This window comes from Echiichthys vipera, assembly GCF_963691815.1.
Source record: "Echiichthys vipera genome assembly, chromosome: 16".
NCBI lineage: Eukaryota > Metazoa > Chordata > Actinopteri > Perciformes > Trachinidae > Echiichthys > Echiichthys vipera.
The window spans coordinates 21,572,678-21,585,843 of NC_139841.1; the positions used below are offsets into that span (position 1 = coordinate 21,572,678).

Consider the following 13,166-nt stretch of genomic DNA (forward strand, 5'->3'; position numbering starts at 1 on the left):
CAAAGACAACATCTTTTAAAGTTGTTATGGCAAGTGTTAGCTAATATCTGCCCGTTTACTGTCCACATCCAGCAGCATACACAACATTGCTCAAACCACATTGTCATTAGATCCATCTGTCGCTTGTGAGCCCCCGACTTGATGGAAGTAAATTACCGGAGCTCTAACAGATATTGGTTAAATATAGTCTCACATTTCCAGTTATTGAATGAGAATCCAATGCAGTGACAGAGAATACCATACATAGTATATGTTTACTGTGAGCTGTCATCTACCTTTACACACAAGCACCATCCTCTTGTGTACATTACAGATTCTTTAGATGCTCACTGTAAATAGCTTTCACTGGGAGTGAGTAGGGGTGGTTGTTACTGGGAGAGTAGGGTCGTCTGTCAGACTGTATGAACCCAGCTAATTCCCTTCACTTAAAGGGATTTACTTGGTCTGGGATACACAGTTTGTCTACATTACAATCGTGCTGTACACCACAAAAAGCAGCTCAGAAAGGCTACAATGATAAGAGGATATGAATGTTTTTTGAATATCTGTTTAAAGAAAGTATATTTAACATTGAATGAAGATGCTTTTGGGTCATTAGAGACCCTGAGAGCCTTGCATCTTGTACGCTCCTAATGCCCTCTTCCTGATGGCATGTAAACAGACAGTTAAAGGGGCAGAGAGAAGCAAAACACATTAGAATAGACTTCCATGGCTAATAGAGGAATATTGTATGTCAGGATGAAATTCAGGGGGGCGTAGACAGGGAAGGAAACTGTGTAGGGGTCAAAAATGAAAACATGCATAACATTTCTACACTCTATACATTGTTACAATGAGAAGAAAAGGCATACGAGAGGGCCGAGGTGTATAAGAGGATGAGGAAGGGGGAAGATGGGTGGGGAAGGGTGTGTTGCAGTGAAAACGTACATGGTAACTAATCAGGGTCTTCCTGCGTCTCAGTCAGATATCTGCAGGGCTGAAGACAGGAAGGACTCACAGGGAGTTCCTGAGATCCTGTCTGATACAGATGAGTGTCTTTGTGTACATTTAAAGTGTGCATTGTTATATAATGAGGAAGGCTGGAACTCTGTGTGTGTATAGTAAGTAGCTTCTGCATGCTAGCTGATGAAATGATCTTCATGGTTGTAGCACTTTGTGTATATAACAATCATAATATTTACACGCAGAAATGGGAAAGGATATGTCGATGCTGCTGCTCAGTGATTGAAGAACTGAATACATATCATGTTTGCAGGTGTGTGTGTGTATTTGTGTGTGTGCTGACAGTCTCGTAATGACTGTCTGACATCGCATGTGACCAATACGCAAGAACATTTCAAGGTAAAAAGCAACAACATATAAAATAAGGTTGAAAGTAAATTCAAAAAAGGAAAACAAACAGCAGACAATAATACAAGACGATCTCTGTAATTGTAGTTTCTAGATGGTAGTTGCTAAGTGATCCCTAGGGTGTTAAAGCAGATGTTTACACCAGTGGATGCCAGGTGATTGAATTGCGGCCAAAACAGAGTTTTATTCAACAATGTATGGAGCGACAAAGTCTGTGTAGAGAGGAGGCCGGGGAGGATGGATGGGTCAACAAAACATGGACCTTAAACACGGCAGACCGCGGTTCGTTTTTGTTTCCAACGGACAGGCAATCTTGTTTTTCTTTTTAAAAGCACGACTCCGGCAATGTGTTTATTATTGTAACTATGACGCAGAAGGTCCCTAACCTTAACAGAGTACTGATTGTGACCCGGATAATTGTCTTTCTACCCAAACATAACCAAAACCGTAAGTTTGTCACTTCAGAAACAATGTCGTCTGATCAGAAAACACTTACACTGCATGTGTTGTTCAAGAGGGCCACGGACAAACAATATAGCCCATGTTGTCGTCTATGTGGAGGACTCTTTTTTTTTTGTTCAAGGCATAAATTACACTAAGCAGCTAACACTATAATATACCTCTATTTTAAACTGAAACTCAACTGGATACAGCACAAGGCAACCGTGTATTCACATTCAGAAAACAATGAAGTAACCTTTGGTCACAGGTGACAACAACTGTAATGTTAAACCTTGATGAGCATGAGCATCAATGAATGATCAAGAAATGTTGTATTATACTGTATACCTGCATTTAGCACCTTTTAAAGAGTTTTTCGGTATTTCCACCACTGGCTGATTGCAATTGTAATGGCAAAGGCAGCTGTTTCAGAAATTCTCAGGGTAGATTTTGAAAGGTTCTTCTAAAATCAGTGATTGCTAAGGGGTCAGACATTTGCGAGGTAAATACGGGTGGATGTTAGGACATCACAATGTGGTTTCTTACTTACCATTAGGGGTTTGATAGCAGCGTTTCCCTCCCCAGTAAACCTGTCATCAGAGGTTTTGTATGTTCTACTTGTGAACGATTTCAAGATAATTATAATAACACCAAACTGGAGAAAAATGTCTACGCTTAGGTCATTTTACAGCTCTATTATAGGATCATGGCAAGGACTGTGAAAATACTGCTCATGGTATCATTCATCGCTCTGAAAGACACTGTAACTTTATAGGAAAACGCTGCGCTTAGTTGGTTGTAATCAGGGAGATCTGACCCCCTCCAGACGGATTTCATCCACCACCCTTCCTCTAATAATTATGTGATAATCTTCATGGGATTTTGGTGAGTCCTCTCCAGCTGTGGGTCCTGGAATTGGCACGGCTTTTTTTTTTTATAGCAATAGAAATCATCAGGGGCTGAATTAGCAGGCCTGAATGGCTTCTTTATTCCAGTACAATAACTGAGCTACTGGCTAAAAACAAGCAGCTGAACAATAGCCTATCACTCACATTTAATACTTTAATCCTGAATTTGTGTCAGTGCCATAGATGATTTAATTGACAACAACATTTCACAATGATTCTGCTGCAACTGTGGTTAATTCTGTAGCTGTATTTACATTTACGCTTCTATCATAAAAGTACTTAGAATGAATATCTTGTTGTGCATGACATACTGTACAGCAGGGGCGACTGTGGCTCAGTGAAAGAGTGGGTCGTCCTCCATTTCAGAGATTGGCGGTTCGATCTCCACCCCGGTCCACATGTCGAAGTGTCCTTGGGCAAGACACTGAACCTCGAATTGCATCCTGTGCTGTGCATGGGTGTGTAAATGTGGTGTGAATGGTTACATTAGATTAGATGGTATGTAGCTGTCCACTGCCATCAGTGTGAATGTCTGTGTGAATGGGTGAATGTGACAAACACTGTGAAAGCGCCTTGAGTAGTCAGAAGACTAGTAAGGCGCTATATAAGTCCATTTACCCTTTACCAGTATATGGGAAACTATTTGGATGAGGTTATTCAACTGACAGATGAAAAACATCTTTCAGGTGCCACTAACACGGATGGTGAGGCTTCACACACAGCATAGTGGCCCCAACTTTCAACACAAAACCACAGCTGGTAAATGAGAGTGGACCCCTGGGAAATTATATGGAGGGTGGAGTCCCAAAGGGGCACAAGAGCAATTTTATTAATGTTATGGGCGAGTAGAAAATCTGCTCTACAGTTCTTTGACATTTGTTTGCATGTTTTCACTTTAGTTTTTCTGTTATTCGGTCTAAATAGTTATGCTTACAGATATGTGTTTATGATTAGAAGGGGAAAACCGTTTTTTCCACATCTAAAACATTTTCACACATTGGATCACTCATAACTTGGCCAGATTTGTGAGTCACTTTTACCCAGTAACACTCTCTGATGCATGCAATCATCACAGGTTTTTAATAGTATTATAATAAGTCTGAGTTTACAATGATTAAGAAGAGTTCCAGCTGTCACAGACCACATATATTCTGGGCTAATTGTTTAATGTCTGACGGTTTGTATTCTGGTCTCCAGGCATCACCATGCAGCTGTAACTTGACTGGTAAGATTTTCCCATGGACTGGCAGACCAAGCTCCCGCAAACGTAGCTTAAAAGGTCCTGTGCATGAGCGAAGTCTTCCTCCTCCTCCTCCTCCTCCTCCTCCTCACTCGCCTCCTCCCTGTTTCTGTCTGTCCCGCTCTGCTCAGCAGAGGCGACACGCAGAGGAACAGAGCTCATCCCGAGTGGTGGAGTCAGTTTGAAACGGGACTTCAGACAGTTACACTGGATGCTGCAGAACAGGAAATGCCTTGTGGAGTCTCGTTGGTCATTTAGCGATTTGACTTCTCTGGGGGATCTCTGGTTTATCTGAACACCGAGCGTGAGAGGAGAGAAAAGTCCGTGGAATAACCTGAAGCTACAGGACCTCTATAGTGCGCCGGGATGCTCGAGATAAGTCATTTCACTTTGACAGCAGCGGCGGTTGTTGGTAAGTAGACTAATAACTTGAAAGGAATTGTGCATCAGTGAAATGAATCAATGAGAGACACGCGTCTTTTCAACCCCGTCAAGGTCTCCAGCGCATCCTTTACGCACACGCCGGACAGCAGCTTAGATCATGCAGCCTGCATAATTGACGATCGAGCGACTGAAAGCATCCATTAGGAGCGTCACTCACGTTGCCTGCGCGCCCATTAAAGGTGGTGGCACCACAGTGTCCTCGTAAAATGCCCCTAAATACTTTCCGTCCGTATTGCCCAGATGTTATTTACTCTGACTGAGGGAAACCGCAGAGCACTTAATTGTTTCTACGTGCAGCAGAAGCATGGTATTACCACATATAATCGGGACATTACAGCCAGTCAGATTACCGTACAGTGCTCTAATTGAATGTTGCGCAGGACTGTTTACGCACCAGTGTCAAGACTGACTGACTAGGAAAGTAGGTGTTGTTGCTTCTGAGCGAACGTTTCTGCAGCGTCATTTATTTTCATCGTGTTTCTGCAGAAACTGAGTATTTTGCAATGCATGAGTCATGTGAAATTGTGCCAGACCCTATGACAAAAAACAAACCCCGAAATGAATCTCTGGATGAATATGGAGTGGGTATTTTCCCAAATCATCAGCGATAATTAGATTTTAATTTTTAGAAGGTGAAAAGTGAAATGAATACCTGCTTTCAGAGGCAGCGAGGCTCTAATGGATATATCTGCGTTGGTGATGTGGAGTCCCACTGGTGATGCTTTGCTCTCAGGTTCAGCTCCAGAGCAACAGAAGAGAATTAACTTCTAGGTCATGTACCAAATAGTTCAAACATGATGGAAAGTCCCAGGAAAGTTGAGCGAACAACCCCTCTTGAGTTTGGAGGAGAGGAAAAACAGAGAAGAAGAAAGAGTGAGAGCAAAGTAAACAGTGCACGTATCTCTTTAATTCTCAGATTCCTGTGCTTTCATGTGACGCTGACTTGTGATGTTCATTAGAGAATTGAGTTAGAGATGGGGATGGAGATACGTGTGTGTGTGTGTGTGTGTGTGTGTGTGTGGAGAGGGATCAGCAGTAAATCGCCACATTGAGAAAGTGAAGTTTACTCACTGTTGTCTCATGTCCCATCCTGCACCAACTGGTCATGTAGTCTGAGCTGTTGCTGTATGACCTCGATTGGGTTACACAGGGGTAGAGGCGATCTGGTTTGTGAGTCCAAACTGGGAGATCCCGTGTTGTGCTATCGGAGCTGCCTCTGCTGCCCCTGCTGCCTCAGAGGCCCACATGTGATTATTGTAGTGGCAGCATTTAATCTCTATAAATTCCTAACGGAGATGGGGCTACAGGTGGTTTGAGTTTGGTCCTGCAGAGGAGGAGAGGGGGCATCTGGCTTCAATCAGTGTGTGGCAGAGAGGGGGTGACCCAGCTTACTAAGGATGTGAGCAGCATTAACACCTATGCTTGAGACTGGGGCTGCAACTAATGATTATTTCCCCCCTTTGAATCAATATGTGCTTTTTTAATTCATTAATTCATCATTTAGAATCTAAAATGCCCATCACAGCTCCACAGAGACGAGATGATGTCAGTTAAAACGAGCCCTTCAAAGACATCATGTTGGGCTCTTGGAAGCTGTGATGGGCATTTCTTTCCATGCTTTTTTAGACTAACTAAGAAGCAAACATTTTTCTTTAAGAAATATTATATAATGTTTAGTTTGCAGTGATATAAAACCAGACAAATGTATAAAATCCTCACAATTTAGGAGCTGGAACTAGAGATTTGCTATTCCTTCGATTGTCTTATTAATCAGCTAATGCATGGACGCATTTAAACCCCTTTTAAGACTTTGAAGTCTCTCCTCTCTTTGTTGTGCTTGTGAGCGATATGAGCTGAAGCTTTTCATGTGAGACCTCCTGGATGCATCACAGAGATCACACATGATGAGATGTTTGTTCGTCAGATGTGACAAACGGCCGTAAAGACATTTTGAAGTTCATATGGTTCTTCGACTCATTAGAAGCTGCCTGTTGATCCGGTTTGTCACAAGTGTGAATAAAAACAACATGCTTCTTAGGAAAGTATTTAAAGTATTCTTTGTTACTACGTCTGCGACAAAGATGGAGAGAAGGGGTGAAGGGTTAGCTGAACGCAAACTGATTTAGATCCCTCAACATTCCTCAGAGTACTCCTGCAGTTTCTCACATCTCAGATTTGAAAGTTTGTCCTTTCTCTACACTTTCATGAGCACATGCTGCAGTAGACAACCAGGGTAGAAGGTTCATTCATTGAAAGCAGTAAGGTCAAGGGATAGAAGTCTTCAGACATTATACTCTGAATTGAATTTACGAGCCCGAGTAGTGAACTCGGCCGTCTCCGTCATTAGCAATATATCTCTTCCTCCTCCGCTACTGTCTCTACTATCCTTTGAATCAGCTCCCTCCCTCGGTCGCAGCAATCAGCACTAATTTGACATAAACTGTCTGCTGGCAGCGGCCGACAGATTTACTGGAATGGGTTTAAATTATTAATTAATGATTGTATTCTGCTTCTTTGGGATGTGTTCACTTTTAGCATCCTTATTGTTTAATCGGTTAAGTGTAACTATTGTCTGAAGTTATGCCATCACAACTGAAGGTGTGAAGGGAGATGAAGTGCCTTGTCTTGATTTCTGTTGGCTGCATTTATCAGAAACATGTCTGTCATCATAACATCTCCTCTACCAACACTGACACTCAACCGCATGAATTTGGGCTGGAATATCTCAACAACTATTAGACGGATTGACATGACTTCTTTGTAAAGACATTTGACATCCACAGAGGATGAACCCTGATGACTTTGGTTATCCGCTGACTTTTCTTCGAGCACCATCATCAGGTCAAAACCTCTAGATAACAAACACAATCATGTTTTCTCTCAGAGGAAGATCATGTGCTCAATTGCGTGACAGCAGCCACATCCTGGCCTGTTAAACAAGTACTTTTTGGAGCTTAATAAAACTAGGAAAAGTCACAAAACTCCTTCTTTGCTGAGATATGAAGAAGATTTGTCAGCTTGTTTTTCTCATAAATGTTTGGCCTGACGGTAAAGGTTAGGGGTAAGTGCGATATCTGATGTGGTAGAGGTGCCGGTTTTCACACTTCCTACAAATAAGGATCTCTGCACACCGACTAACACTTACCTCATGGTTTACATTTCGAGTGCGACTGTGTGACAATCTCTGACAGACTGTCTTTCACAGTGTTCTCTAAGCACTTCCATCTAGGTCAGATAAATCAGATAAAGTGTTTATAAAGTTATCATACAGCTGTTAATGTAAAAAAACAAAACTGTGACATAATATAAGGCAAGGAGCCGTATTCACAAAACATCCTGAGGCTAAAAGTAGCTCCTAAAGGGAAGAGTTAGGAGAAAAAAGAGGCGTGTCAGTCCTAACCTTAAGACTCAAATGTTTTCAGTCTAAAAAAAATACAATGATAATAAACTTTTAAAGCCATATTTTAACGGCAGCCATTTAATAAGCCTGCAACATGTTCAAACAATCCAAAAACAACAGAGATGACAGTTTGTCTCTTGGATACTGAAAGAAAAAGATTTCAGCCAGCTGTCAGTCGGAGTGGAAAACAAAAAGGGGAAAAGTAGCTTCCTGGTACCAAAAGTGATTTGAGGCACACTTAACTGAACCATGGCATGGACATGGGGCATTAGTAAACATGAAGTAATCAACAACTGCGATTAATTATTATTAGATCAGCATTGTTGATACCCACATTCTTTCTTTGGATGCCTTCGAAACAGAAAAGAGGATAATTCAAGCCAGGAGACTTTTTCCTTTTTTTGTTTTCAGAAGTTCTGAATGAGAGGAAACTGCTGAAATATGGAGATGACACAGATCTATGGCTGGCTGTTGTAAAACAGCAGAATAGATAAACTGTCACCTGTAACACTTGCTGCCTGTCATGGTAAAGTTGAGATAGGAAGAAAACAGAATGGCACGTTTTCTGGCAGCTGGGGCTTCAAAGACAAAGACAAAACATTAAGATTGAGCGAGTGATGACACGAAGACACATTTCACAGTTCACAATAGCAAATATTGACGCTGTATAGCTATACGCTTTCTGATCAGTTACACGGATCCTGATGGGTTTTGTTCTGTGCCAGTTTTTGAGGTGAAGATGTGCTTGATAATAGTGATTCTGTAACACCAGCAGGGATCCATTGAACTGAATCTCTGTGGTCAGTGAGTTCATACAGTGAGCTCCACTTCAAATTAGAAGTGTTAACATCTACTGGCACTGGCCTGTTGACAACACATATGACAATGACGCATTTGGGACATCATGGCTGCCCTTTGGCAAGTAGGGAATTGGTTGAAAGTATTAAAAATATCTAAAGTGGTCTGACATTTTGTAGTACAAACAAGATAATGAGATGAAGCATCATTTGCAGCCTTGTATATAAGTAGATTCCACCCAATGTCAAGAAGGACTTAGCTAATCTCATTTGTAATTATAAGAATGATTTGTACATTAAACGTGTGTATTCTGTTTTAGAGAAGGTCAACTTTTAATTTAAATGCTTAACTTCATTTAGCAATCATTTTCAGTAGCACTGTACATGTCAGGGCAGTGTCACAGTAGGCTCATTCAGATAAAGACGAGCTCGTGCATCTTGGGTGCATGCAGAGGTGACTGAGGGTGCGTTCTGCGGATTAACACAAAGCAGAAGAGCATATATTTCCATGAAGTACTGCGATAGTCAAAAGGAAGGCTCAAAGATTCACCCCCAAGCGTGTGAAACCACAACGGCCACCCACATGACTTGGTTTCATACTCTGCTGCCTCAGACCACTGCAGATGTGTAGCTGCTGTCTCTGCAGCATGTGGCAACCATGAAATCATCAACTGCAAAGTGAAAGATGTTCAAGGTAAAGCTGGTGTAGTTAATAACAGGACTCACTGGCACCGGGTCAAAGGTGATGACAATAGTGCATTTTACCCTCATGTCATTTAGCTTGCTGTGTTTAAAGATTGTTTTTTGTTGTTCTGTGTTTTTATTGGACAGGGTAGGGTAAAGATATAAACAGGAAATATGAGGGGCGAGAGACAGTAGTTTGAGACGCAACAAAGGGCCCCAGTTGGAATCAAACCGGATGCGTTTGGGTTTTATATTGTGCTTTTAACCATTAAACCACGGTTGCTAAAGAGAGTTCCAAGCCAAAGATCTCTGATTAGGAAGAAAGTAAGAAAAGTCAAATAAAAGATCTTGTTTGCTGTTTTTGAATGTGCTATAGAAACATGAAAATATAAATGAACAAAGAAAAAAATAGACCTTTCCTCCACTGATTTCAAATCATTTGCTGCTCTACTTGGTCTGTCGATTAGTCCAACACTTTGCTGCAGAATGAAGTATCTCTTTAACCACCTCGCGGATTGCAGTGACATTAATAGACACATTAATAGTTCCCAGAGGACGAATCCTACGGTATTTGGTTATCCCCTGACCCTTCCTTTGGTGCCACCAGCAGATTGTTTGTGGTTCACAGTGAAAAAAGCTGACACCAGACCGACATCAAAGACCTAGTGAACACTGGTGCGTCACTTCACTTTGCACTTAAACACACCGCAAAGACTACAGTTTTTCTTTACATTGAGCGTTGCAGCCTCACAGAGCTTCTTGTTGCAGGGTAATTTGCAAATAAATAAAGTGAATAACTAGTCTCGTATGTGTGTTAGTGATATCAGTCAGTGTCAGTAACACCCTCGGGTTGGGTTCTACCACAGTCATCACTAAATCATTATGTCCTGTCTTTTGTCATCGCTGCAGACGGGGAAGTGACAGAAAAATAAAAGGAAACATGGGGGTTGCCAAGGTGATGCTTGTGCCAAAGCGTTTCTGCTCTGTGACTGTGAATGGTTTCTGCAGAACTTAGCTTTCACTCTGTTATTTTTGGGGGTAAATGCTGTGGACGTATTGCATATGTCGGAGATTTTTGTTGAGAATATAAAAAATTAACACGTTCGGTCCGACGTTAAGTGAAGATTTGCCTGAAAGACTCATGGTATTTGAATAGCAGGGACTATCTTCTTGAAGTGTTTGAAAACATCGATCTTCCCATAAGTGGCCCCTAAGCTCAAAAATAAACACAATAGTGAGATAAGTGCAGAATAATCCCCAAACTTCACCCAACAGCAAACACACACTTTGGAAAGAAACTGATATCTGTCATAAAAGAGCTTCAAATAAACAAAGCTCCCGTGAAGGTGCAACATCGAGTGTCGTTTCAGCTTACGTAGGTCTTAACCTCTGAGGAAGGTCAAGCCACACACAGAAACACGCACATGCATAAACACACTGAACACATAAAAGCATTCGGCATGTGTTTCGCACTTCATCACTTGTCACCACTTTTCCTCAGACTGTTACAATCTTAGCATTTTCCGGAGCATCCTCTTAACCCTGTGAAGCCCCGGTATAATTGTTTCCATGTTGAAGAAATATTGAAGATACATTTGCTCAATATCAGTCACGCTTTTGTAAGTATTGCCCTCCTAAAGCATTAAATATATATATATATATATAATGTAAACTCTTATCAAACATTATCTCAGCGGCAGTTCCATCTTTCTGCAATGGTTATCAGTTGTTTATAGGATTGTTTTTCAGTCTGTCACGCCACGGAGGGTTTGTGTGCTGAGGTATTTTTCAGTCATGTGGCTCCACGCAGTTGTTGTGAATCATCAGGGGCAAAGAGGAGGGCGGGGGAGACTCGGCAGGGCAGACAGGGAGGCAAAGGGGAGAGTGTAAAAGAGGTTGCACAGAGAGCAAAGCTGCTGGCGAGACGATAGGGAGTCAGAGGGGAGGTTCATTTCAGAGAACTCTACAGTGGGGGGAGATTGCATTATCTCCAGTTTGAGCAAAACAAAAAGAGGAGTGGAAAGGTCAGGGAAAGCGGACAACCACTGCTTCTGTTTTTCAAACAGAAGGCGGTTAGTCATCTCCGCAGCTTCTTTATTTGATATTACAGAATTCAACAAGTTGTCTGCCATTGCCTCCCCAAAAAGTTTCAAGTACCTCTGTACTTTAATGGTTGTGTGGTGTAGTGCAGGTGACTAACTGAGGTTTCACACCTTAATAGTTTGATGCAGTTCAAACAAACTCTGAAAACACTTTTATTTGGTTCATTAGGTTTGCAGTCTTTACTAAAAATGCTCATAACACATTATTTCTTCATTCATCAGAGACATTAAATCCATGTCCAATGAAAAAGTTACCTGTGAGACCATATGACTATAAACTTTAAACTACAGGTGTGGATTAGTGGACGCATCCTAAAACGAAATCCTAAACTCTAAAAGTTACACCGTTTGTACCCCAACCATCAAGTCCAACCTTTGCCAAATAAGTTCTGACGTAGTGAACATTTAACACATGAAGCTAAACTGCTTAACTGCTGGATGCTGACGTAGTGTGACAGCAGGACGTATTAAAGTAAGGAGGAAGGTTGGGTTTTTAATGACTTTCACACAGGAGGCCAGAATTTGTTTAGTATTTGAACTCAAACCACGATCTTTTCTTAGACCTAACCACATCGTTTTGTTGCCTAAACCTAACCAAGTAAAGTCTGTTTTGTTTGAATTCACAATGCATCTCCCAGAACATTAAATAGTGAGGCCAAGGGGTCCTTCAGGCTGATAACCATTGATAATGGCCATTTAATGGAGTGATAATGTCCAAATTACTGGACATTTGGATTAGAAGAAGACTGAAGACCTCACTCCATTTCCTATCGTTGGATGTCAAGATTGATTACTCTGTTTACTGGTAGATTACTGCCATGCGTAGCCGATAGCACTAACCTCTGATCAAACTGCACTGTAGCCTATTTGGTTCGATCTGATCCAGTTGATGGAAACGTGCCTAATTCCTTTTTGCAACATTTTAAACGTTTGCTTAAAATTCAATTGACCATTGAATGGAAACATGACTAATGCCATGCTACTTCCTCCTATGGGGTAATATCATTATTGACTGCTTGTCTGGAGAATGTCTGATGAGGACAGTACCACGGTTATGCTGCAGCACAGCCAGCGTTAAACGTCTATTTTCTTGGCCTTACCTTCTGTTTTGGGTGTAGTTTGTGATAAGGTGATTTTTAAAATAAAACAGGATTTAAAACTGTCTACACTAATTTCCTTGTTTTTGTCAGTGTGTGCCAACCAAGACCCCATAATGTCTTGCCAGAAACAACACATAAGGAATACTTCCACACACACACTCCTCTGGGGCTCTCACGGCCTGCGAAGTGCTGATAGTTCCAGATCCTGGATGCATATGTTTCTGTGTTTCTCTGCAACCAGAGCAATGCTGCATCTGTGGACCAGGCCTGTCCAGCCCCTCCCCTCCCCTGTTACTCTCCCAGGCCTGCCTGTGCTATCCATCAAACTGGCATCATACAGGGAGCAGTGGAGCAGTGGCGTCTGCCTGGGGCAACGTCTTCACATTAACCTCTCCAGAGGCCAGCATGAAACAGCCAGGCTAGTCCTGATGCTCTTCACCCAGCCGAAAGTTTTCTACTTGTGATGTTTCATTACTTTAGTCTGCTGTAGGTTAGAATGAAGCTGTTTGACAAGACTGATTTTTAATCGAGCACTCTGATTCATATGATCGCATAAGACTAAGACTACACATACTACATATGTGCGATCTATTGCTTGGAAACATCAGATACTATTAGATGACTGATATTGGAAATTGCAAAAAACTATTGATTCTAATTTCCTTAGTTGTATATTTCTAGAATAATATCCACATTTGTA

The 13,166-nt window shown here is 41.6% G+C and overlaps 1 protein-coding gene across 1 annotated transcript in view; it reads left to right on the top strand.

Moving 5' to 3' along the window:
* Positions 1-4,158: 4,158 nt before the first annotated feature.
* The window catches only part of itga1 (integrin, alpha 1), a 48,066-nt gene continuing 39,058 nt past the window's right edge, over positions 4,159-13,166 (top strand). Inside the window, exon 1 of the mRNA XM_083929638.1 lies at positions 4,159-4,351. Within this exon, the coding sequence (XP_083785764.1) occupies positions 4,306-4,351 (46 nt within the window). The 5' untranslated portion in view covers positions 4,159-4,305. The remainder of the gene's footprint in view (positions 4,352-13,166) is intronic.